Source organism: Pholcus phalangioides, unplaced genomic scaffold, assembly GCF_987345545.1.
Source record: "Pholcus phalangioides strain wild (caught in Gottingen) unplaced genomic scaffold, Ppha-v1.0 ptg000014l_1, whole genome shotgun sequence".
Classification (NCBI taxonomy): domain Eukaryota; kingdom Metazoa; phylum Arthropoda; class Arachnida; order Araneae; family Pholcidae; genus Pholcus; species Pholcus phalangioides.
The window spans coordinates 26,136,673-26,161,193 of NW_028301607.1; the positions used below are offsets into that span (position 1 = coordinate 26,136,673).

Consider the following 24,521-nt stretch of genomic DNA (forward strand, 5'->3'; position numbering starts at 1 on the left):
GTTATGGTGTCGCAGGGAATTTTTCTCTAATAGGGTTGTTAATAAATGGAATAGCTTACCCCCGGAGGTAGTAAATTGTAACCCAATTGACACGTTTAAAAAGAAATACGATAAACATGTTGGGGTAAATTGAGAAGCTATCCATACTTAGAATAAGACAACTATAAGTATTCTTTATGGGTATTGTATAATATTTTTCACGTGTATATATTGTTTATAATTTTTATTAATTGCATTTTAAATTGGGTTGCTGTATTTTTGAAATATATAACATCCATATTTTTATGGGCATCTTTTTCTCAGCCACCTCATTGGGCATTTTGCCTGTTGTGGCGTTGTATTTGTATAAAACACATCACACAGATTCTGTCAAGAACTTTATTACGTTGAAATCAACATATCACATAGATCATTTACAACATTTATAAAGTATATGTATCAACAAAGGAAACCAAACAAAAATAAAGGAAAACTCTCAAAAAGCTGAAAGGACGCGAAATAAAAAAAGGGGCGGGGGAGAGAGTTCAGAAACTCACACCGGGAATAGAAAGTTATTTCAATGTTCCTTGATGAAGTTGATCAATCCATTTGTAGAACTATCATGGCTACTAACAGGACCCTTTCCTTCCAATTCTGGCAGAATAATCTTCGCCAATTGCTTGCCCAGTTCAACCCTAGAAAAGTGGGAAAAATAAAATTTGTCTTAGAAAAGTTTTGCCCAAACCTGTGGTATGTTCATTGTTGGGCCAACGGGACTCTAGCTCAGGGACAAGTCGAACAGGAATATCACATATTATTAAATACTATCAATATCAAAATAATTTCTTTTTAATTTAGAGTTTGGGGGGGGGGGATAGACTGGTTTCCAAACATTTGTATTATTAGCATAGGTGGCAAAGTGGAGGTAAATCCCCACTCCCCCTTTCAAAATCTGTATCCGCTTATGCCAGTTGGGAGGGGTGACCCCACTTTTTTATAATATATGCATCTCAACAGCATAAAGGCAACATTTCTCAATAATAAAATTACTTTTATCCAATTAATGTTTTCTCTTATTCTAAAAACAATATGTGTTGAGAAATGCTCGTTAAATCCTCAAAATCTGATAAATTTCTGAACAAGTAAAATTCCATTTACCATAATTAGTATATTTGAATGTTTTATAATAATGCTCAGAATCAATTTTTTAAATTTTGTTTTTGAAACTAAAATTAAGTCTGCATCAGATTTTAAAAACTTAAGTGTCATGACTGGTCTGGTGATAACAGGCTGGGAAAAATACTGTATCTTAAGTTTAGAGAATAAATTAATTTTGGAATCATCTCGCAATTCCCTCCGAAGTTTCACTAGTTTTTAAATTCCTTTAGTAATTCTGGATTTACTTTTGTAATATACATTTAATTTTATTCCGGAATTATTTCATTTGTTAATTCTGAGAATTATCATTAATTTTTGTTTAGCTTGAACATATTCTTGTGTAGATATTTTTCAACATCTCTGCATTTAATAAATCAAATGCCTTCCTGTCCTGATACAGTGCATATAGAATTTCAGTACTGGGGGGGGGGGGACATGAAAATTCCAATGATCCTGAACATACCAAGATGGCCCTGTACGACACAAAATGAGCAAAAAATAGACATGCTGAAATTGATGACAGAAATAATTTAATTAAGGAGACATTGAAATGAATCTTACCCCCACTGGTCAAAGGAATTGATGTCCCAAATGATGCCTTGAACAAAGATCTTGTGCTCGTACATTGCTAGAAGAAAACATGCATTATATTATAAAATCATAGTTTAAATAACCAATTTGCCAATTGACAATACAATAGCGAAATTTTATATGCAAATGAAAAAAAAAAGGCACCATGTAGTTAGTCAACCTAATTTATTTCTAAACAAATTTCTCAAAGAACATAGACATCCAGACATGTATGATTTACCCGAAGGATTTCCAAATAGGTTTTCATAAAAAAAAATGATGAATCCAAGAGGCATGAAATATACATGCATAGGTGCTTAGTTAACTCCTCTCGCAGCAAACCTCTGATCCTAGAAAAGCATACTTCCAATTAGAAAAAGTATCCAAATAACGTGTAGACTTCAGATAGGCCATTCATATTGCAAGAGGTTGCAGTTGTATATACACAAGAACTTCATATATGAACACTTGTCCTCAAAAACTCAGTTAGAAAGTTGTTACCTTGTCTCTCGATGTCAATAAAAAAATATTCAATGTTTCTAAGTAATATTTGAATTAAGAAAAATCGCTGAAAATGAGGGAAAGAGTCGCATAAACTAACGGAAAAGTCCATTATGCTGTCCTTTCAAAAAATTTCTCATTTTTAAATTCAAAATATCTCAGCAAATATTGCACTTAGAAACAAAGGATTTTTTGTTGATGTCAGGAGAGACAGGAAAACAACTTTCTAATTGGGTTTTTGAGGACAGGGTGTTCGTATAAAAAGTTTATTTTTTTAAATTTAAATAACTATACAACCTCTTGCAAAATTAATGACGAATCTCAGTTCTACAGTTATTTGGAAAATTTTTCTAATTGGAAGTATACCTCTAGGATCAAAGATTTGCGACAAGAGATGTTAGCTATGCACCCTGTGTGTGTGTGTGTATTAAATGTAAAATTAACAAAACATGTAAATAATGCATCACAATTTAATTGAGCATTAAAGTAATCTAAATAAATCTGGAAACATACCAATCAGAGCTCCAAGATTGAAAGGGGACACAATGTCCACCAAAATTGAATTTGTAGGCTTATTGCCAAGGAAAACCTAGAAATAGAAATAACAATAAGTACAAGATTAAATGTGGCTTCTATTCCTTACAATATTAAAATTACTTGTACATAATCCAACGTCATTCACTGTACAATGAAGAAAAAAATTAGTTGCTTATCATGATATACTGAACTATAAGAATGCTCTCCCCCATTATAGAGTACGAGCTCACTTATAATGAAATCGCATATTACAAAGTGTATCGGTATATAAAGTTTTTTCTTCATTCAAGTGAATCTGCAATACCAAAATAATGTTAAAAATATCACAACAAATTACTATATTTATGGAATTGAATATAACAAAGTGTTCTGTCAGCATTATTATAGCTAGATGTCTATCTCCAACAATAAATAGTGTGCGGTTCTGCTCATTCCCAGAACTGTTAGAAGGAAGAGGAATAGGTATAACCAGTTTCTGGCAGCGTTTCTTGATCTTTGTGAACCCCAAGGCCATTAAAATGTACTAGATGTATTTAAAAGTTCAAAAGACAATTGAACATCTGATTCTTAAACTTGCGCCACTCGCAGCTCCCTTACCTCAATCAGCATTTATCCACGGCTCGCAAGAAAAATCTAATAGGAAAGAACCACCTGCAGTATATGGGTCTGAAATTTCATTCAAACCTATATATGAATATCATTATTTGTGACATACATTAAAATTTAATTGAAAATGAAAATTATTCAAGCTTTTTCGCACATCACCTGCTCAATCTTTGAGGACCATAGGTTGAGAAACGCTACTTCAAGTGGATTCCTCTCATTAAACTAGAGTATTTATTGTGTACAGGGTATACCAAATATCGGGTATAGCAAAACTTTTTCATGTTTTCATGCAACTTCGTTATATCTACTCTTGACTATATTATTACCTCTAGTTATACATACAATGTAATCAAGTAAAAAACAAAACAGACCAGGTTCTTGCCATTAGACATAATACCGAAAAATAGTACAAAGTCGATGCCTTATATAGAAAGCATTAAAATTAAAGACAAAAGTCTTTAAAATAACCCATAATCATAACTACAGAAGGAAAAAAGACAGCGATAGAATTATGATAGCGAATAACAAGGAACTATGTCTTCATAGAATCTTCAGGACAAGACATTCATTTTTTTACAGTTAACAAGGATTTATCACAATGACTTAAGCTAGAGGAAGTATAAAGAAATATTTCTTAACTTTAGAGAGATGGTTGGGAAGAATTTCAAACATAGCCAAAAGGAAATGAGATCCATGACAGTATTTATCCACTGCAATCTGTAGCCAGAAGTAAATCCAGAAAACATTTTTCAAATCAATCAATTACACTGACCTTATGAGGCAATATCTGAGCAAGCTTGTCTCCGCTCATTCCAGATTTCTTTAGCTCTTCTTCAGCTTCGGCTTTCGTTTTGCCTTTCATAAGGGCTTCAGTTTGAGCCAAGAAATTAGCCAACAGAATCTATAATACAATGAATGATGTAACTGATACTAATAATCTGCAGCATAAAACACAAAAGAGGATGAACAATGCGGCCAATAACATTATCCAAAGATACGACGCATCATAAAAATAGAAAGGCAGCGTCTTACTCATGCCTTTAATATTTATCAATACAATAATACAGTGCACGCAGCTTAATGTGATCATAGTGGGATTCAGGGATTCTGATAACAATAACCAATGGAAAAGTATAGATGAAAAAAATCCTGGCTGTAACTATGATGAAAATATGTAGTGTTTGGTTGAATGGGACAACTGCGTTTTTCATTTTAAAATAACAGGTTTCAAAATGATAATTGTTCTGTCAACAGGATTCCCCCTTAAGCTAAAATCCTTTTTTTTTATTCAGAAATTGGAGAGTTATCTGTCTAATGTGTATTATGAATTTCATTACTTTTTATAATGTACGACACATTCGACAGATGCTCATGTGAAAGTCTTCCGAGGGACAGTGAATGTGGTTAGCTGGAAAGACAGACTGAACTGAAGAAAGGGACTTTTGAGAAGGGAGCCTTCTGACCTCCTACACAGTCTAGATTGATAAAAATAACTTATGGAGGAAGAAAATGAGTCTCATTCAATCTTATCTTTTCTGCAATAATGCAAAAAAAAAAAAACCTTGATAAAAAAACTAAAAAAAAAAAATTGATAACAAACCAGTCCTGACAACTATAAACTAATTTTTCTCCATGTTACGATATTGGGCAGTTCTGTACTTTGCAAAACTGATGACAATACCCGAATGATAACGTTATCAGTGATTCTACTAAGCAGCATCAACTGCATTTAATTTAAGGATGATTCAAATATAAAAAGTATTTTCTTAAATATAAATCAAACATAGACGTTATTGATACATCAAAATTATGAGTATACCTTGTGATGCAGCCCACTGCTGATGGGATTGTGGGTCTGCTTTGGAGCGATAAAATCACAAGGTATGAGCCTCGTTCCTGCAAAAAACATGAAATATATTGCCTATAAAATTTCACAAAGAAATTAAATAAGACTTTGTAAAAAAATTTAAGACTATTTTTTTATCATTGAAATGGAGAAACCTTGATGGATCAGTTGGTAAAACGCATGTTGTCCATTGGTTCCTGGCTCGCCCCATACAATAGGCCCAGTAGAATAGTTCACCTGTTGACCACTTCGGGTTACATATTTCCCATTTGATTCCATATCCCCTTGTTGAAAGTAGGCTGCAAACCTATGAAGGTACTGGTCATAAGGCAAAAGAGTGTGGCTCTCAGCTCCATAAAAATTGTGGTACCAAACACCGAGCATGGCCAAAATGACAGGGATCTGTTATCCATGAAAGAAAATAGAAACAAATAGAGCCAGACATTTTTAAGAAGATATCGGAGAAGAGGATAAACTGTTTAAGAAGAAAATTTTTTAGAAAAATGGAATCCAACGATCATCTCTCAAATACAAAAAAAAAATTGAAATGCAGTCATTTCAAAGCTAAGAGTTCCTTCTTCAGGGGAAAATAGTCCGATATATTGCAGACTGTTCACTAGAATAAAAGCAGGTAGTCATCAGGGGCAGCTCGAATGAGGGTCAAGGGGTGCGGCAGCTTATAAGGTACAGCAGCATAGACTTTAGTTAAGACCCCAAAATTTAACACAGTATAAGTGCTTTTGAGTCATACTTTGACAAAGGAAAAATTTTGAGAAAATAGACAGGGCCTCTGACCGTAATACATAGCTGCCAACTTTTGAAAATGAAAATTCGGGAGATTTTCGCGCAAACCCGTATTTTATGCTAAAACCACTCCCTAATAAATACAATAGGGATTTTTCCAAATAAAATAGGGATTTTTCCAAATAAAATAGGGATTTTCCAAACATAAAAGTTAAAGCGTAGGGAATAAAATCCCTACTCAAAAAATGAAGTCAAATTAAAATAGGGATTTTACACACATGGAAGTTAAACCCTTGGGAATAAAATTCCTTGGCAAAAAACAAGTGAAATTGGAGGCCAAAATATTGTGTTCAATCAGAAACGCTGTGAACAAACATTCTGCGCGAATGACCCCAAAATCATCGGAAGATGAAGGAAACACAGTCAATTTTTGAAGAACACCGACTTTTTGTAACGCTTGCTTGATGGTTTTTTTTTCCATTTCACGAGTGATGATGGCAGTCTTTCCATGACCGATGTTTATGTCCGTAACACAACTTGCACAAAAAGGAAAAGTCGGCCCTCTTCTGGAACGTTTGATGAAAGGAAATTCATCGGAATAAGTATCTTTAAAATTGATTAAATATGTTTTTGCTTATCATTATTCATGCTTTGTTATATCGCACGTACGTAACTTCAACAAAAGAAATTTTGACCATATACGCGTCACTATAATCTTCAATTATTATCCAGGACTATTGGCTGCTAAGCCATTTCCCTGCACGATAAGACAAACAACTTTCTTGTTACCATCAGAGGGTTTGTAAAACTTCCTTAAAAAGGGAATTTTCCCATTTACGACGTGTGACGTCATTTCGAAAGGGAAAAAAAATAGGCTTCATGCCCCACAAGAAATTTCTTAGGGATTGTTTTCATAAGCGGGGATTTTTTTTAATGAAGTAGGGAATGTTTAGGGACAATTAGGGATTTTTGTGATTTTCGTAAAAATTCGGGAGATTTAAGAACTTTTCGGGAGGTTGAGCGATGAAGTTAAAATTCGGGAGACTTGGCAGCTATGGTAATACCAGAAACAAGTATGTAAGATATCTGGTTAACGATTTCTCCAGCACTCCATATATCTCTAATATTCCCAATGGACTACTCTTAAAATTCTCTCCCCCTCCCTGCCTCTTTGTCTAATAATCATAATTATATCAATTGTCACTCTTTTTCTGCCATCATCATGCATCGGCTTTCCACACAACTACATGCTTTTATATCAGCGAGCAGTCTGAGCTATATCAGAACATTTTCCACTGAAGAAGGGACTTAGCCTTGAAGTGACTGGTGTTTAAATTTTTTGTATTGCGAGTGATAATCATTAGATTCCATTTTTCTACATTGTGCTCAAAAAGTATTTCCCTTATAGAGAATTTTTTGTCCAGATTCCAATATAAAATCAGATAAGTAGACAATATTTCAATGGGAAACCTATATGAAGAATTGAATAACTAAAATATAGCTTACATTTTTTTCTAGAGGCGCAGTCTGGAAATGCTTATCCATGAAATGAGCTCCGCTCAAGAGTTCCTCAAAGTTATCCATTCCTATAGAATAATAATTCAAATAAAACAAAAATCTACTTGGATTGGTGAAAGCTTGTACAGTTATACCCCTGACTTATGTCAGTAGTTTGTTCCAAGAGACTGGTGACATAAGTTGAAGTAAACTTTTCCCTAGAGATGTAAAAATCCCAATAATACTCTTTCGGAATATTCTCTGGAAGGACTACTATTATAAGTAACTTAAAAATATTCTTATTATTCTTGATAAGTATATGCGGTTATTTATAATAGTCATTTCAGAGAATAAATCCTTAAGAATATTTATATAACACATATTATAATAATCTCAAACATAAGCAGAGAATATTCTCATTCAGGAGAATATTCTTTGGAAGAACTATTATAAATAACTTGAAAATAATTATTTTCGATAAGAATATTTTCTAGTACTTTATAATAGCAGTCCTTCCAGAGAATATTCTCATGAAGAGTGATAAAAAAATTTACGTATATATACACTGAAGAAAACAACAGTTCAGTATATTCTTAGAATGAAAGAATATAAGAATAGCTTCCTTTGTTAATCAAATTTGGTTAAAATTTTTGCTTGGAACTTATTTCTGAAAATTTACTTCATTTTAAAAAAGAAACTGTTTAATCTTTAAAAATTTTTGAAAAATCTTAATAAAATTTTTTTTTTAAAAACCTCTCACTATGACCAAGAATATTCTCAAACAGAAAGGTGTCATTATGAGGTTAATTATGCCAAAAATTGTTTTGTTTTAAATATTTCTGCCAATGTTTGAAAACAGTTATGTTTCATAATATAAACAAAATTAGTACAAAGTTTTTAATTATTTATAAGAATAATGAATATTTTCAATTATTCTCCAATTTTTACATCCAGGAGAAAATATTCTCAGCACATTATCATTCTTCAAGAATATTCTCACCTCACATCTCTACTTTTCCCAATAGTAAAGCTTCTCTGGAGAAGGGAGGTAAATTTAGATTTTCTTTATTCTTTCTTATCTATTTATCTTTTTTTGATTCTTAATATATGTAATTACAAAAAATAATCTTTAGGATTAGATTCGGACATAAATGCGGTGTGACGCAAGTTGAGGTATTACTGTCTATTCAATTCATTCATGAAAGTTACAGATGCTAAATATGACAACCTTATCCTATAAGAGGTATCTTTTTGTAATGCTATCAGGAGAAGAAAATATATAACATGTTTTCTGTTTCCCCCAACTAGTCAGCTCAAGGAAGAAAAATATTGTATTAAAATTCTGGGTGTTGGGGTGATGAGGAAACACTTATCAGCTGTAAAAAATCAGGAAAAATATTCTTGAAAAGGTGATGGCATTTTATTGACTTCCACTGCGGCAGTTATAGTGTGAATCAGGGAAATTTTAAAAATTGCTTAGGGTTAAGTGAGCTCAACTGTAAATAAACACACTGCTACTAAATTGTGCATGCACCTAGTAATCATTCCTCTGATGAAATGCAAATCAGAGAGGGGGGGGGGGGGAAGAACTTTGCTTGAACTTATTTTTGAAAATTTACTAAAAAGGAATATTTCTCTAACTGCACAACTTCTGGCATAATATCATGTAAAACAAATTGGGCTGCAATTTGTTGTGAGTAAAAGATGTGATCGTGAATGATTGGGGTGTAGAAAATACTGATAAGTGTGTGGGAAGGAATGTTTTTCTGCAATCAATGTACAATTAAAGTCAGACCATATAATTGTTAGATCCAATATTTTGACTAGAAATTGTGGTAATGTTTGGTGTTTGAGAAGTGATCTCTGTCCTCCATACTGCTTTACCAACTGTACACCACCCGTTCTATTGTCAAAAAGTAACTTATTACTATTTTACCTCTGAAGAGGTGACTGCCAGAATTAATGTGAACCCCAACTATGAATTTATGCAAGTTTCGCGCATGTATGTGTTGAGCTGCTATCTATCTTTAAAGACTATACTGGTAGCGAATGAATATTATTTTGATCAAAATTTTAACGTTGTAAAGCCTGCTATTTGCTGTGGAAAGATTTTTCAAAAAGAGAAACATTTGTTCCTCAAAGTCCAGACACCATAGAAAACCAACTTCAACTGATCACTGCTGTGCCACCTGCAAGAATCGAGCCTGGGATCTTGCAATGCAAGTCCATCAAGATGCCCACACAAAGGCTGTCTTTCAAATTTGAGGTAAAAATCAGTAGGCGTCCGATTTTTTGTGTTTAACTTCTGTCTGCATAAAGACAGTCCATGGAAAGACTTAAATACAAGACCTACTCGCATTCAGGACTCTAAATCAGAAAACTGCAGTAAATCGTCTTTAGAAATAAATACACATCATGGATTATGAAGATGTGGTTTTCAAACTACATTCAATTTCGCGCTTTCTAATTTGAGTCAACCTCTCTGCATTTGTAGCTTACCTTCAAATTCAGATATCCTGATGGAAATGACCAACTAATACGATTTTCCTGCTCTTTTTGAATATGCACTTATTTTGCAAGTAGGTCTTTCATAAATTTCACAAATTTGTTTTTTTCAGACTCTCGCACATTTCTCTTCTATACACCATAATTCAAAAGAGTTAGAACTGAATTGCTATGTGCTATGGTGTTTTATGCTCCACATAGGCTTGTCTATCACCCCCTTTCTTTCGGCAGATTAGGTGAAATTCATCCTGTATAATGTGTTAGCTAAGTATGTCAGATGTCCCAGTAATTCATTACGTGTGTAAAAGATTCTGAATATGATAAACCTATTTCGATCACTATCATAATTTGAATCATTTAGTAATAATTGCAAATATTTTATATTCTTTTTAGGCACATACCTATATAAAGAACGATGGATAAGCCAATGGCAGACCACAGAGAATACCTTCCGCCAACCCACTAGAAGAATAACAAATTGTGTGAGACAAACTATGCACATCTAATATAAAAGTATTAAAAAATATTAAATTTAAACTTGAAGACAACCATGTTTAAGTGAAATTTATTGCTATAGAATTTGCATGGAATATGCATGTACGTGTTGTGAACCTAACATGAAGTTTGTGTAATGCTTGCTATATATAGTGTTGGAGTCTGGTCCATTCTCGGTATGCCAGAAAACCAGAGTTTTAATAACGATCATGATAAATTCCCTCTCGGAAGACTGATATCAATTAATATATTGAATGTCGAATCGAATCCATAACTACAATAGGCCTGATTATATTGAATCAAATCACAATAAAATGGTTTTTATTGCAGCAAAAACATGTTAAATTAAGCATTGACTTATTGCTCTAATCTAATTATCACCAGTCCCATTTGAAAGCGTCAGTGGCATGGTGGTAAGAATCTTGTCTACCACCATGAAGGTTGCTGTCATGGTCCAGATTCAAACCAGAGGGAAGATATATATAGATAAGATATTTTTCCCAACGAGCTTACGCAACCAGATAGTGCCTTCATTTCCAACCCATCTCATTAATGGCAGTAAACTGCAACATAGCGATATGGCCAGAGAGTTGGTGTTTGGTGAAGTAGCTTCATTTGAAATATATACTGGTTTTTCATGTTTTTTTTCTTGTTCAGAGATTAAGGAATTATGCTGTCACTTTTGTGTTATAATATCATGTTTGGCTGTACATTCTTCAATTTTTTTGCTTTGCTTATTCAGATCATAAAAACATGGATCAAAAAATAAAATAGTAGCAACAATGAGTTCATAAAACACAAAGGATCCTAAAATCCAGAGAACAGACGAGATTTAAATCAACCAATTTAGTCGATTCTTCAAAGTCCAGACGTTTAGAAATTTTTTGGAATCTGACTCAAATTTCCTGACATGCTGGTCTCCCTCACTGTTTCCCAGCGTGACAGCTGATGTGGGGAAATGCAGTATATTTATATAGCTATAGACATGGCCCCCCCCCCAAAAGGGTAGGACTACGAGGGCTATTCTCATCATTTGTTTTTCATATTATAAATTTACTGTCGAAAGATCACAGTAAAAGATCCCAACCTAAGAAACCTAATACAGGATGTTGGGGCCATGGCATTTTTTACAGTAATGCTCATATTTTCTGTAATTCACTATACAATGTGTACATTGAAAATAATTCTCTAAATAAATTTTTGGTGGAACAAAGCAACTTTCAAAAAATTATAATACAGGGTCCTGTAATTAGTATCAAAGTAGATTTATCAGTTTTAAATTAAAGCAACATCATGTACTCAAATTATGCAAAGAAACAAAACTTACATCCCAAAACTCGAACATGTTCTTTTCATCAATGCCGAACTCTTTAACTTTTGGCTACATTGAAAATGAAACAAAAATAAAGAATAAACTAAATCTATAACAATGATTATGAAGTGTACATAATAAAGCTGAGACTTTTGCATGGCTTTTCATTTTTGGCATAAAGTTCAATTGCTGCTCTGTAATTTTATATACAGGCTGTGCATCGTTTGCACAGCAGATATCTCTGCAACCGTCGACTTAAGAAACATATTCTTAATTACAAAAATCTTAAAATTTATTTGTGGGGTTATATACCTAAACAATTAACTTTTTATACAGTCACCTTGTGCAAAAAGTTCCAATCATTGAAATGCAAAATCATGCTTTAAAAAGTCATTTGCAAAATATTTCATATTTTTAAATGCAATATTTATCAAGATATTAACCCTTTAAGCAATTTTTAAAATTTTCTTGATGCACATTATAACTGCCACAGTGGAAATCGTTAAACCTCCTAGAAATTGCCACCTATTTTTTTTGATAAATATCCCCCCCCCCACACACACAAAATAAGAACAAGGAAGAGGAAAACTATTGTTTTTTAATACAAGATTCATCGAAAGACTGGTTATTTGTGGAGATTATTACAAGGAAGAAAATTCATCACTGCCTCCACAGGGACTCTAATCCCGGCCTCTCGCTTGCCGGACGAGTGCTCTACCATCTAAGCTATGGAAGCAGATAGAATATTTCAACTTTGGAGCGTATATATATGTTGAAAGGCACCGTACATAGACTGCGTCAACAATCAACTAATAGCTCGTGAATGACAAAGGCCAACTATATGGCTATATGCATATAGAAACGTCCTCTCCACTTGTCAATACAAGATTCATCAAAAGACTGGTTATTTGTGGTAATTTCTATATATTGTTTTTTGTTATTTATGTTATACGCTTAATAAGGGAAAGGAAAAAATATCCTCTCTCCCCTTCTGTGATCAGACTATGAACAAAAGCTGACTCCACCCACTGGCAGTTGATTGAAAGGAAAAGGAAAAACATGTAATTGGGCAAAACTTAGACAAAACTCAAAGTACAGAGCTTGCTGCACTCGCGATTGCCGAAATGAGAGGGTTTTAAATAGATGAGATATCTTGGGATTGCTGTTGTAAGAGTTAAATATATGAAATCACTATGTTTTGGCAAATCATCATGTCAATGAGTTTTCATTGGTTCAAAAATTGTTATTTTTAGGGGCTATAACTAATGGGATGAACTTGCCCATTTTTTTTTTCATCCATAATAAATAACTTAAATTTTTTTGACAACTTAGAATTTAATTTGTATTTCACAATTTGTGAGCCTTACACCCCCCCCCCCAAATCATTGACTACAAATTTTGAAGACTTCAAAATTCAAATATCTCTTAATATTACATACAAAAATATGAAATTTTTCGTAAAATGTTTTTTGTATCAAAGGCGTATTTACATTTCACTAATTGAAAGTTTTAGCACAGTGTCTACATAGGAAGTTAAATTTAAAAAAAAATCATCATGTCTTTATGTCTTTTTATGCCTATGACCCCCTTGAGAAATTTAATCCATTTTGAGTAACTGTACAACACATTTAAAAAACAATTTAAATTAGATAGTTTTCAAAGTCAACAAATGCAGAGGCATCTGCTTTACAAACAATTTGGGACAGTATGTGTGGTATATAAAATTGCAGAGATTCAAAATACATGGCATAAACAATACTACTACAGGTCAGAAAACAAAGGAATGGTAAAAATTAAACCTACTCCATTAGTTGAGAGTGCCACAAAGTGTTTAGCAACAGCCGAAACCTGAAAAAGTATTTAAATGAAAATATAAAAACATTTTCCAACATTCAAACAAAATTTTAAATTCTATATACAGTGGAAATCCATGGTCAGAAATAACGAGAGGGGAAGCCCAACGATAATGGTGGAGCCAACTGATCTAGCGCGCGCGCACACACAAATTGACATTATCCCCCAGCCATTGTCATCATCCCCCCTCCAAACTTTCAAGTCCATCTCCGCCTACGTGGAAATTGCATGTATAAAAATACTTCTGTCCCAATGTACTTTATATATATTGTGTTAATATATTCTACCAACATTAACTACTTTATAATGATAAGTTTCTTTTAGTCACTTGAGTATCATTATCAGAGAGATGTAAATTTCACAAAAAAAAAAAAAAAAAAAATTCCCCAAATCGGAAATTTTGCATTCAGTTGCAAAAACTAGAGCTTTTTTCTAGTGTTTAATTAAGAGGCTAAGGATTAAAGCACTGTACTTAGCTAAAACTAATATTTCTCAGTGGTTTCTATATCCTTTATTCCTTTAGCTTATGCCTTCTGTCAGTAATAACGACATTGCATATCAGAGGTCTTCAACATTTTTTATTCACGAGCACTGCCTGTACCCAACATTAAAAGAACGCCATTATGGCAAGTTTAACACCCATGTATGAAATCTGGATTTTAATCCTTGAGTGTAATTTGTACAAGATATTTAATTGGGGTGTTGATTCACATGCAAGCGAAAAATTGGACCTGAGCACTCTAGATGCTTTGGGGACACCGTGGTGCTCGTAACAGGTTGGAGAGAGATGCCTGTTGTAGATACTAATATAGTCTGAATAAATATAATACTAAAATATATCTCAGCATCCATGTTATTAGTGGAACTACAAAGACTTTGAATAGCAGCCTTTGCAGTCAAAGTAACAGCATTTTATTGCGTTCAAAATTTACATGACATTAACCAAAGTCTCTTGACTGACCACCGAACATGGCCTCCACATCCTGGAGCAGGCCCTAGGCTCTGATCTTCACAAGGAGGGCTTCTGTAGTTAATTTATAACATGAAAAATACAAAAACAGATGAGAGTTGTCCCTGGTCCTGTCAGCCTCATTGTGGGGAAGGGCATGCCATTGAAAGTTCTTGTATGACTGTTCATCGATGAGTTCATGACATGGCTTTGAGGAAAAATATTTTGAAAGAAGCTTCCAACAATCAGGGCCATCTTAAGAGTATTATGGGCCCCCGAGCCAATGGATTTTTCTGAGGCTCTACCAAAATAACTTCGAAAATTTCAACCAGATCTCATTTTTGTGAGGGCCGCTCTTCACTTGAGGCCCTCGGGCCGTGCCTGGGTGGGCCCATGCCTTAAGACGGCACTGTCAACAATACATTTATGTTCAATGATATGTAAAACAAGGTTTTTTTTTGTCATATATACCTTTCCAAGATTAAATAACTATAGGGGAGACTGCTGTACCTAAGGAAAGTTGTACCTACAGACACATTTCATTTTAAAACGATATATCTTCATTTTTATCTCATCTATTTTTTTTATTTCCCTCCAATTTTTTTTATGACTATTTGTTATAGTTGTAGTTTATTATCAAGGTTTTCATGATTTATTTTTGATTTTAAAGCCACAGAAATCTTAACCTACTTGTTGCTATCTCCCTTTAGAAAACAATGACTTTTGTTGTAATTTTAGAGTTTTGGACACAATCGTTTGTGACCTCAGGTACATCTGTCATTTTTTTTATTTTTATTATTAATTCATTATTTTTAGTTTTTCTTTGAATTTTCCTACAAAATAGCGTTTTATTTTTAGTTTAGTTTTCTGTAAAAACCGTATAATAAAGCCTCATTGTAAAGTTATAAAAAGGAGTTATATGGCCTGCCCAAGAGTTTTTAAATTGAATTTTTTTTTTTTATATGAAACTAGTCAGCAACCATGTGCTTTTGATTTATTAGAGGGAAAAAAATTAAATATTTTGTGGCATTATGTTCCACATGTAAATCTGGGTGTGTCCATAGGTACATGAGGTTGTTGTACCTTAGGACGAAAATTACATCTCAAAATTTTCCTGAGAAAAATTAGAATGAATTTTGTTCGTAGGTATGGCAGTCCCTTCTTATTTGAACTCATTTGCTGCTGTCTACAGCATAATAATGTGCTCTTCATAAGTTTTACCATTCTAATTTACGAAACTGTTTGTAAAAATGGTCTCAACTATGACACTGGAAAAGATATTTATAGTCTATTAATTTACTGCACAAAATGTATGCAGGCAATTTGATACTTCCAAATAGTCGATTAGTTCCATATTTTTTGGTCAGAAATAAAAATCAAGGGAACTCGCAAGTCACAAGATAGAATTCAGGTGATATTTTTTGGAAAAGTGTAAAAAATGTTTTTATATTTGTTCATCAAAAAATGAGAATTTTTTGAATTTATCGCTTCTATTTTGTAAATTTGTAAATAGATTACAGAAAAAAATTTACATATCCCTAACCATTATATTAGGTGTTTCACTGGATAATTTTTAATACAATAAAAAGTTCATTGAAATAAAACTTGTGAAAATGCTTTGCATAGCATATACTATATTCAATACATACAGTCCTCTTATCACATATTTTTACTTTTGAGTTAATTAGCTGGTTGGATCCCTTATTTTGTTGCCTAAGTTTCGCTAGAAACGAAAGTGTATCCTATTGAAACATGTTTTATGAAAATAAAACAGATGAATAATGTGATTAGAGTAAAAATCGAAATGTCCTTTACCAAGAATTTGAAATTTGTACATTCACGTTTCTGGTATGGGGCGACCAATTTTATTGTTTTTATTTTCAGTCACTTTAGTGTAATAGTTTTTTTAACTCTACGAGAAAACCCATGAAGATGTCTAGGCATACGTAGGAAGGGATTAACCTGATTAAAAATGTTAATTTGAACTGATATGTATCAGTGCACAATAAAATTTCAAAACATGAAATGAAACTCATTGATTAAAAATCATTAAAACATAGTTACATCAGATGCTTTCTTTAAAAACCATGCTTTGGCTGATTCAGCATTTGTGATGGTTTCTTGGGTGGTGAACGTCTGCAAAAGACAATTACAGTAAATGTATGTAAAAACAAGTACAGCTAATAACAAGAATCTCGATATTACGAGTAATTTGAAAGCGATTGCCAAAAATTAATGAAAATATAAAAAAATATTTGCTTATAGCAAATTATTTATGAATGAAAATCAAAACAAATTTGCTATAATGATATTGCAAATTCTCGAAAAGCACATGTTTTCTTCCCCTTTCCTTAACTATACATAAAATAGACTAGAAAGTACTTTTTTTAAATCTCTTCACCCTATTCATAGATGTTTATAAACAGGGCATATCAGTACCTTCCCATAGATAAGACCACATGCTGTTTATCTTCTGGTTATCTATGTAGGAGGTGGAGAAAAGCATTTTATATGTAGATGTGTTGGTTGTGTCCGTGGGGCACTACCTCTGTTGACATTGTTGTCGCCCTTAAAAAATCCTTTTTCTTTTCCTTTCTTGGAATCTTCCAAAACTGGATACAGGCAAACAAGTCTTACTTATTTTCTCGGAATTAAATGTTATTGGACACTTATGGTGAAACGAATACTCAGTTGCAGAAACTGCTGCATTCCACAAAGTTCAACATTATGCATGCATGAGCAGTTAACTTTAGATGCATATTTCAGCAAAAAGTAGTTCAAATAAAAGGAAAAAGGGTAAATTTATCTACAGTTAATCCTGCTTATATTTTTCAAAAAATTGTCATAAAAAACATTACAAATAGGAAACGCTTAAACAGAAAATCTCAATGAGTATTAGTACGAATTGAGACCATGAAAATAAACCATACTAAGTTGGATCCACTAGTTTATAAAGGGGAAAATAACAGTTTCTACATTGCAAAAAACTAAAACTCGTTTATAGTAAGAAGTGTTATAACAAAAATGTTCTCTCTGATTATGAACTGTCATTATAAAAAGACTCACTATAATTAATTGAAATTCAGATAAACGATAAACATTTGATATATAGTTGAACCTTGATTTAACAGATTGGAAGACACCAATTTTATTATTTAAATGTGAGAAATTATTAAATCAGGGTGGGGAATTCATTAAAAACATAAACACTCGAAATAGTAAATTTTAAAAAGCTACTTGAAAATAACTTAAGAATAAAATTGAGAAGGATGAAAAAATTGCTTGATAGAAGTTTGTTCGATGCATCAATTTTTATCAAATTCTGTCAAAATTGCAATTTTTTTCACTAACCACGTAAACACTTCCTTTTTCAGATGACCCGACATTTTTTGCAAACTCTTGAAGTAACTTAATTTCTCTACTTAAATCCAAACATGCAGACAATTGGCCACTGAAACCTTCCTACTCTAAATGACTTTATTGCCTCCTATACTCAGAAACGGATAGATTTCTGCTTCTTTTTTTGTTCGACTATAAAGAGCTGAGGATCAAAACCTGGGAAGTCATAACTTTGAATTGTGGTTTTTGTTTGTCGAAAAGTAAGAAAAACTTAAGGATAGTTCAAAAATGAATCATTATATTAAGGGTTTGTTTGTTTCAACCCTAACAGTTGTAATCCTGAGATCACAAACTTGATCTTTATTTCGGTCACCATGAAATATCTGATTCTTAACAAGCCTTTATTTCTAATGTAACAATTATAATGCGGATCAGGAAAATTTTAAAAACCACTTAAAGTGTAAATGAGGGGTATTTTTATTTTCATCAGAATTTCAGAAAAAAGAATTAAAATTCATAGAATCAGTTCTTTATGTCGGAATTCGACTGCATAAAATAGAAAACATCAAGTAATTGATATTTTCTATTTGAACCTTTTCACAGATTTGCAAAAATATTCATTCAGAAATTTCATTTCAAATACAATAAATTTTAATCTTATCCAAACTCAATTTGAAACCAGTTTTAACCAAACCATAACCAGTTTTCACTGAATATACTTGTATTTCCCCATGTCAAAAAATTAGACAAAAATATCAATCCAAAAATTTTCAAATATGGTCACACATTTTAAATGTTATGTGCAAGGTCGTAATTCAAGACATCAACTTGATTTATTTGATGAAACCGATTAGAATTGCAAACATTTAAAATTCAATTCAATTTTTTGTTAGTCAGATTGATTGAGTTAAATAACAACTAAAATTTTTAACTGCAATTAATAATTTATGAATTAACTGACTATTAATAGATGAATCAGAGCATCCCTAATAGTTATTATCGCAAGGCTACATTACTTTCCTAGATAAAAACTCTGAATAAGAATATTTAAAGTTAAGTCACTCAAAATTTGTTGATCAAATTAATAAGTAACAAATCATGAAATCACCTTTGAAGCAATAATGAACAAAGCAGTTTCTGGATCAAGCTTCTTCAGTACTTCAGCAAGATGAGTGCCATCAATATTAGACACAAAATGTACGTTAGGACCCTTATTGTGGTATGCTTTTAATGCCTCAGTCACCATGAGTGGACCCTAAAATTTATGCAGATAAAAAAACACAATTATGACAGAACATTGAAAGAGCAGACACCTTACTTCCCATCCCAAGGAGATAAAGTAATCCCGAAAGATGGAAGTGTCTTTATCAAGTACATGCATTTTTTTTATATACAGCAAAACCTGTCTATAAAGATATTGTAAGGACCTAGAAAAAATGTTATTGCAGAGTGGTTATCCTTGTAGACAGTTTGAACATTTGCACTAGAACAGGAATTACACCTGAACAAAAGAAAATATCGTTATAGGCAGGTATATCGTTATAACAATGAGCAAATATTTCCATATGGCAATGTGGTCTGGGTATCTTTTGGTTTGATGGTATATTGTTATAGACAAGTTTTACTGTTACAGTAAAACCTTGATACAACGATAAATCTCTATATAGCATTTATTTTTTCAAATCTTGTTGGGAATAGCCAAATTTTATTAAAATTTAGTCAAATGTCAAACTCTTTTCAATATACAATACTTTACTATGGTAAATTCCTCTATCAGGATATTTTTTGAGATTTTAGAAACACTGCAATGATTTTATATTTCGCTTAAATATTCTTAGATATATTTTTAAACTGGTCACATTTTTAGTTCTGAGGATATCTAATAATACTGGAACTACCTGATCACCAAAAAGTGTTCCAGTACCACTACTACTTTGTGTTATATATCAAAGTATAATGCACTAAACCTCTTTACAAGGACAATACATCTAAATGAATTTCGTTTGTCAATTGAATTTTTTTGTGGGAAACAAATACTAAAAAGCACATTTTTTGGTGGTACTAATAATGCAGATTTAAAAATATGCAAACAGCAGCATAAATTTGATGACACATGACAATATATTGGCTCTTGATATAACGATAATCCCTCTAAATTTTTTCTTGGCCAAAAAAAATTATAACGAGGTTTCACTGTATGCATAAATTCGTATAACAGTAAGTAACAAGAAACCTGTCAACAGGTGTATAAATGAATAAAATTATGATGAATCGTAATCCAAGAATCAAAGTCTAAATTGATATTGTAGCGCCCTTAGAGCTCACCTGGACTTGCTAATCAACGTTTTGTTAGCACAGTCTGTTCGTGTCATCCAATGTGCATTGGATGTCACAAGTTTTCATGTAGGTCGTACAATGCCAGATCAATATCACATCTGCATCACATGGAGTCCTGGTCCAAGTCAATGTTCGGTCATCTAGGTGTTGTATTGTGACAGTACAGGTGAATTACACAGGATAACAGTGAAATTGCATCTGACATGACATTATACAATTCCAAATGGTTTGACCTGCTGGACATGAATATCACCATGAAAAAGTTTTATTGGCTTTGTTTGAGATTTCACCTGTTAACAGCTATAAGTGCTTCAGATGTGTTATTGTGTAGTGAGAAAAAGTGACAAATACAATTACAACAATGTTGATAGGGAAAATTGTCAACCTGGACGCTGGCTGACTACAGTTAGATAGTTACGAGCGATGCTCTTTATGTCCAGTACAAGTGCAATGCAAAATGAAGTGCGTGTCAGACACTGATAAATGAACTATTATGCTGCAATACATTTGCATTTCTATGTATTTTTGTTGTTTCTCTCCTTGAAATGGGAAACGAGACATGTCTGGTCCTTTAATGCAATACATATATTTATATATTGCATAATTATAATTTATTTTCAGGTCGGAAACACAGACCTGATCAGCTGGAGGATAAACGAAGATGCAGGAATGGCAAACCAATAATGGGTGGAAAAGCTTTATTTAGATACTTTACATAAAGACAATATGTGTACACGTTGTTTCACAACAAGTGCTCAAAGTTCTTACCATCTACAGTTATGCATGTTTCACAACGAAGACATTGATTGTCAAACCCTTTCAAAAATACCTGGCATTTTATAGACGTTTGCAGCTATGACAGCGATTCTTGCGACAAGGTTGGGTTTCAGTCAATGGGCGTCTTAGACCCTGGCTTTCATGGTCCCCTCCAAGATGTAAAGTATCACTAATCAAAAGAGTTTTTCACCCATTATTGTCTTGTAATTTCTGCATTTTCATTTATCCCCCAGCTGATCAGGTTAGGGTTTTCGGTCATGTACTCCTACGCAATTATGTTGTTTTTGTGTTTTATACCTCCCCTAAAGTTTGTATGTTGTTTTGAATCACCCTGTATATTGGTGAAGTTCTTATGTATTTGTTTATTTATATATATATTCTGTATATTTATTTTGTTTTCTATATACTTATGTTGTGTTTCATAATGTATTTTATTATTTTTGTGTATTAAAATGTGTAATTTCAAAAGAAAACAGTCAATCTAGCTTTTCTATGGTCAATTTCACATTCAGTATACCAATTACATAAGGAATTATTGTTTTTGTTTTGGACGCAGAAAGTTTGTAAAACTTTTGTTATTCAGTGTTATCGTACATAGAGCAGGGCTTTTGACGAAGGCCATGTATGCATGGCAAGTAGAAAATCTGTATTGAGACTAAAATATACTATATGTGCTTGTTAAATTGAAGTCTATAAAATCAGAAAATTTTGTTCTTAATGTCTCTTCCACCATTTGAAGGAGTCAATAATTCCAGAAAGGTGGAAGAAAAAAAATTTAGGATTTTTTTTTCTTGGGAAAAAACCATGCTTAGTTTCAAAGACATTTAGCTGGTACCTAAATCTTTTTTTGTGATTAGTAGCACCTTGAAATAGGGCATTAAGGATTTAAAATAAGCATTACTGACCAGATCAGAACCACCAATGCCTATATTAACAACGTCAGTTATGGTTTTCCCTGTGTAACCTTTCCAATCGCCATTCCTTACAGATTCTGAAAATTCCCTCATGTGCTTCAAGACACCATTTACGCCAGGCATGACCTGAAATGTAAAGAAAATAGAATATGATAATTTTGTTTGGCAGTAAAAGTGATATGCAAAGAGAAAAGAACCACATATAATAAAGGACAACATTTTTGGTCCTTTTAGAAATTTTGTATTCATACAATATTAATATTGCAGCTATTGGTTGTCCTCAAAAGTATGAAAAGGAAAAAAAAATTACTTATTTCTTGGACTGAACACACCTTCAGATCTTTTTTTTTTCATGTTGCTGGAAAATGTTCTATTACTCCTGCCTTTTTTGTGTTCGAAATAAAGTCATGGATCATTTAACATATAGTTTTCCAAACGTCTTGTTCCACATCGCCCCCTTCAACAGCAATTTTTTTCTTCTCATCGCCCCCAACTCAAGTGAACCCATAGGATCCTATATTAAGTCTACAGCTTCTTTCGCCACCTGGATCATTCCATCACCCACCGGGGTATGGATCGCCCACTTTGGGCAACACCGATTTAACACATAACTTTTTTAAATTATTAAAATTTATGAATAAATCCTGTGAATTTAGGCAATATAAATGAATTAAATTCATACTTTTTCTGTCTTCACAACTTCCAACTGATTCTAGCGAGTATGAATTTTTTTCCCTGAAGAGCCTGGTACGATAGACTGATGACAACTCTTGATGAAACATGAGATTCTGCTGACAAGCAGCATTTTTTGTCTCCATATAAAAACTTCAGTAACAAAAAGCCAGAGAATTCTGCACATTTTCTCGCAAATATGAAAATTCTAGTTTCACTGGAACAGCTTTTTTCCCATCAAATTTCTCTCTTTGCCCATCAGTGAGATATGGCGAGTTGTATCTGAGAATTTCTCACATTTGTCTGAGCTACATCAAATCCAACGTGCTTTATTGTCAAATGATTTCAACTATGTTGTATATTCAATTTGCAAGCCCACTTTCAGGATTAAAGTTAAACTCCAAGCCTAATTTTACAGATTGGAATTCCTAAAATCAACTTTCAAAAGTTATGTTACAACGAAACCGTGTAAAGCAAGGAATATTTGTATTTCAAATATTTTAATACTTCAAATGTCTTTTCCATTTACAAACTTTCAATTTTACTTTAGTACAGGTTTGTAGAAATAAGTACTAACTGTACATGTACTTCGTAAACATTCCTCAGGGGAATTTAAGAATCTGAAGAATTTCTGAACTTAGTTACAGTAAGGTTTGACAGTATGATCATATTGGCAACACAAAACTTACATCTTCATTGTTCACTTTTATTGGAGTGTTAGAGCGATTCCTCAAAGCAATGTGCAAAACAGCTCGATCCTCCGTAAAGTTGATCTTTTCCCCAGAGAACATAGCATCTCTTGCTTGCTCCACTTTGCGAGCTTTGGCCTATGCATAAACAAACAACGAAAGACTTAGCAATAATAAATACACGAGAGGTTCAATTTCTCTTGAATCGGAACATCAATACGGTTTATTTTGAAATCTGGTGCAATGGACAAGTTTTTGGTAAATTTGATCAATTTTAGCTAGTAGGATATTTGCAAAATAGGCAATTAAAAATTTTGGCAACAATTCAATTTTGAAATTTGCCAATTAGCACATGTAGCTTGCCAATAAATTGAGATATTTTGATGGAAATGGCATCAGCTTATAGGAACTTTTTTTTGTTCTTTTCCAGTATGTGCTTAATTTGCGTATAGATCTTTCAGAAACTACCCAAATTCTGTTTTTTTAGACCTGACACATTTTTCTTTCACAATCAATTTATTCACCATAACTTGAAAATGGTTTGAGATGGACAAAAATGGCCGGCCAAAGTAGAAAAGACACTAGTTATTTCTAATAATGGACTTTGGTGGCACCTCTCAGCCAATTCGCAAACTAGTCGGACTGGTGCCACAAGGGATGTAAATTTCACTCTTTAAACAAGAGGGTTTAAACAAACCTTTTTCAGCTGTAACCTAAAATCAACAAAAAGATCAGTTTCACGACCCATGGGACTATTTGTTTTTTTTAAATCAGGGAAACCAGTAGCACAACAGGTACATTATGTATAACAGACTGTAAATCACCTCAAATGATTCGTGTAGTAAGCCGCTGTGAATCAAATTTGTGAGTCAGCTCAATTTGTAGCTCAAGAATCCCTGGATACAAATGAATTTTTACAACCTATCTTGAAAGCCCCTTCCCCTCGAGAATCAAGTTTGGACCATGACTCACACGTTAAGAATCCCTGGCTGCAAGTAGATTTTTACTACCAATTTTAGAATAAAATTTTTGTTGTGACCCATAGCTCCAGAATACTCAGCTATAAGAGGGTTTTTACAGAGCATCTCGGATGGCACTGTGAATCAATTTCAGGAATTGACCCATATTCTTGACTCACAAAAATTGATTTGCAACAGCTTCTTAAATGGGCTGTACAAACCCTCTTAGTCGGGGATTCTCGAGGTATGGGTCACAGGGCTCAAAAGAATCCATGGCTATA

The 24,521-nt window shown here is 32.9% G+C and overlaps 1 protein-coding gene across 1 annotated transcript in view; it reads right to left on the reverse strand.

Annotated features, from left to right (window-relative positions):
• Positions 1 to 364: 364 nt before the first annotated feature.
• The window catches only part of Pgi (glucose-6-phosphate isomerase), a 28,310-nt gene continuing 4,153 nt past the window's right edge, over positions 365 to 24,521 (reverse strand). The window contains exons 3-16 of the mRNA XM_089242019.1: positions 23,282 to 23,419; positions 21,912 to 22,046; positions 19,001 to 19,147; positions 16,618 to 16,689; positions 13,554 to 13,598; positions 11,766 to 11,819; positions 10,345 to 10,405; positions 7,448 to 7,527; positions 5,353 to 5,599; positions 5,171 to 5,247; positions 4,124 to 4,252; positions 2,722 to 2,797; positions 1,699 to 1,765; positions 365 to 674 (exon numbers count right to left, since the gene is read on the reverse strand). Of these exons, the coding sequence (XP_089098145.1) occupies positions 557 to 674; positions 1,699 to 1,765; positions 2,722 to 2,797; positions 4,124 to 4,252; positions 5,171 to 5,247; positions 5,353 to 5,599; positions 7,448 to 7,527; positions 10,345 to 10,405; positions 11,766 to 11,819; positions 13,554 to 13,598; positions 16,618 to 16,689; positions 19,001 to 19,147; positions 21,912 to 22,046; positions 23,282 to 23,419 (1,446 nt within the window). The 3' untranslated portion in view covers positions 365 to 556. The remainder of the gene's footprint in view (positions 675 to 1,698; positions 1,766 to 2,721; positions 2,798 to 4,123; positions 4,253 to 5,170; positions 5,248 to 5,352; positions 5,600 to 7,447; positions 7,528 to 10,344; positions 10,406 to 11,765; positions 11,820 to 13,553; positions 13,599 to 16,617; positions 16,690 to 19,000; positions 19,148 to 21,911; positions 22,047 to 23,281; positions 23,420 to 24,521) is intronic.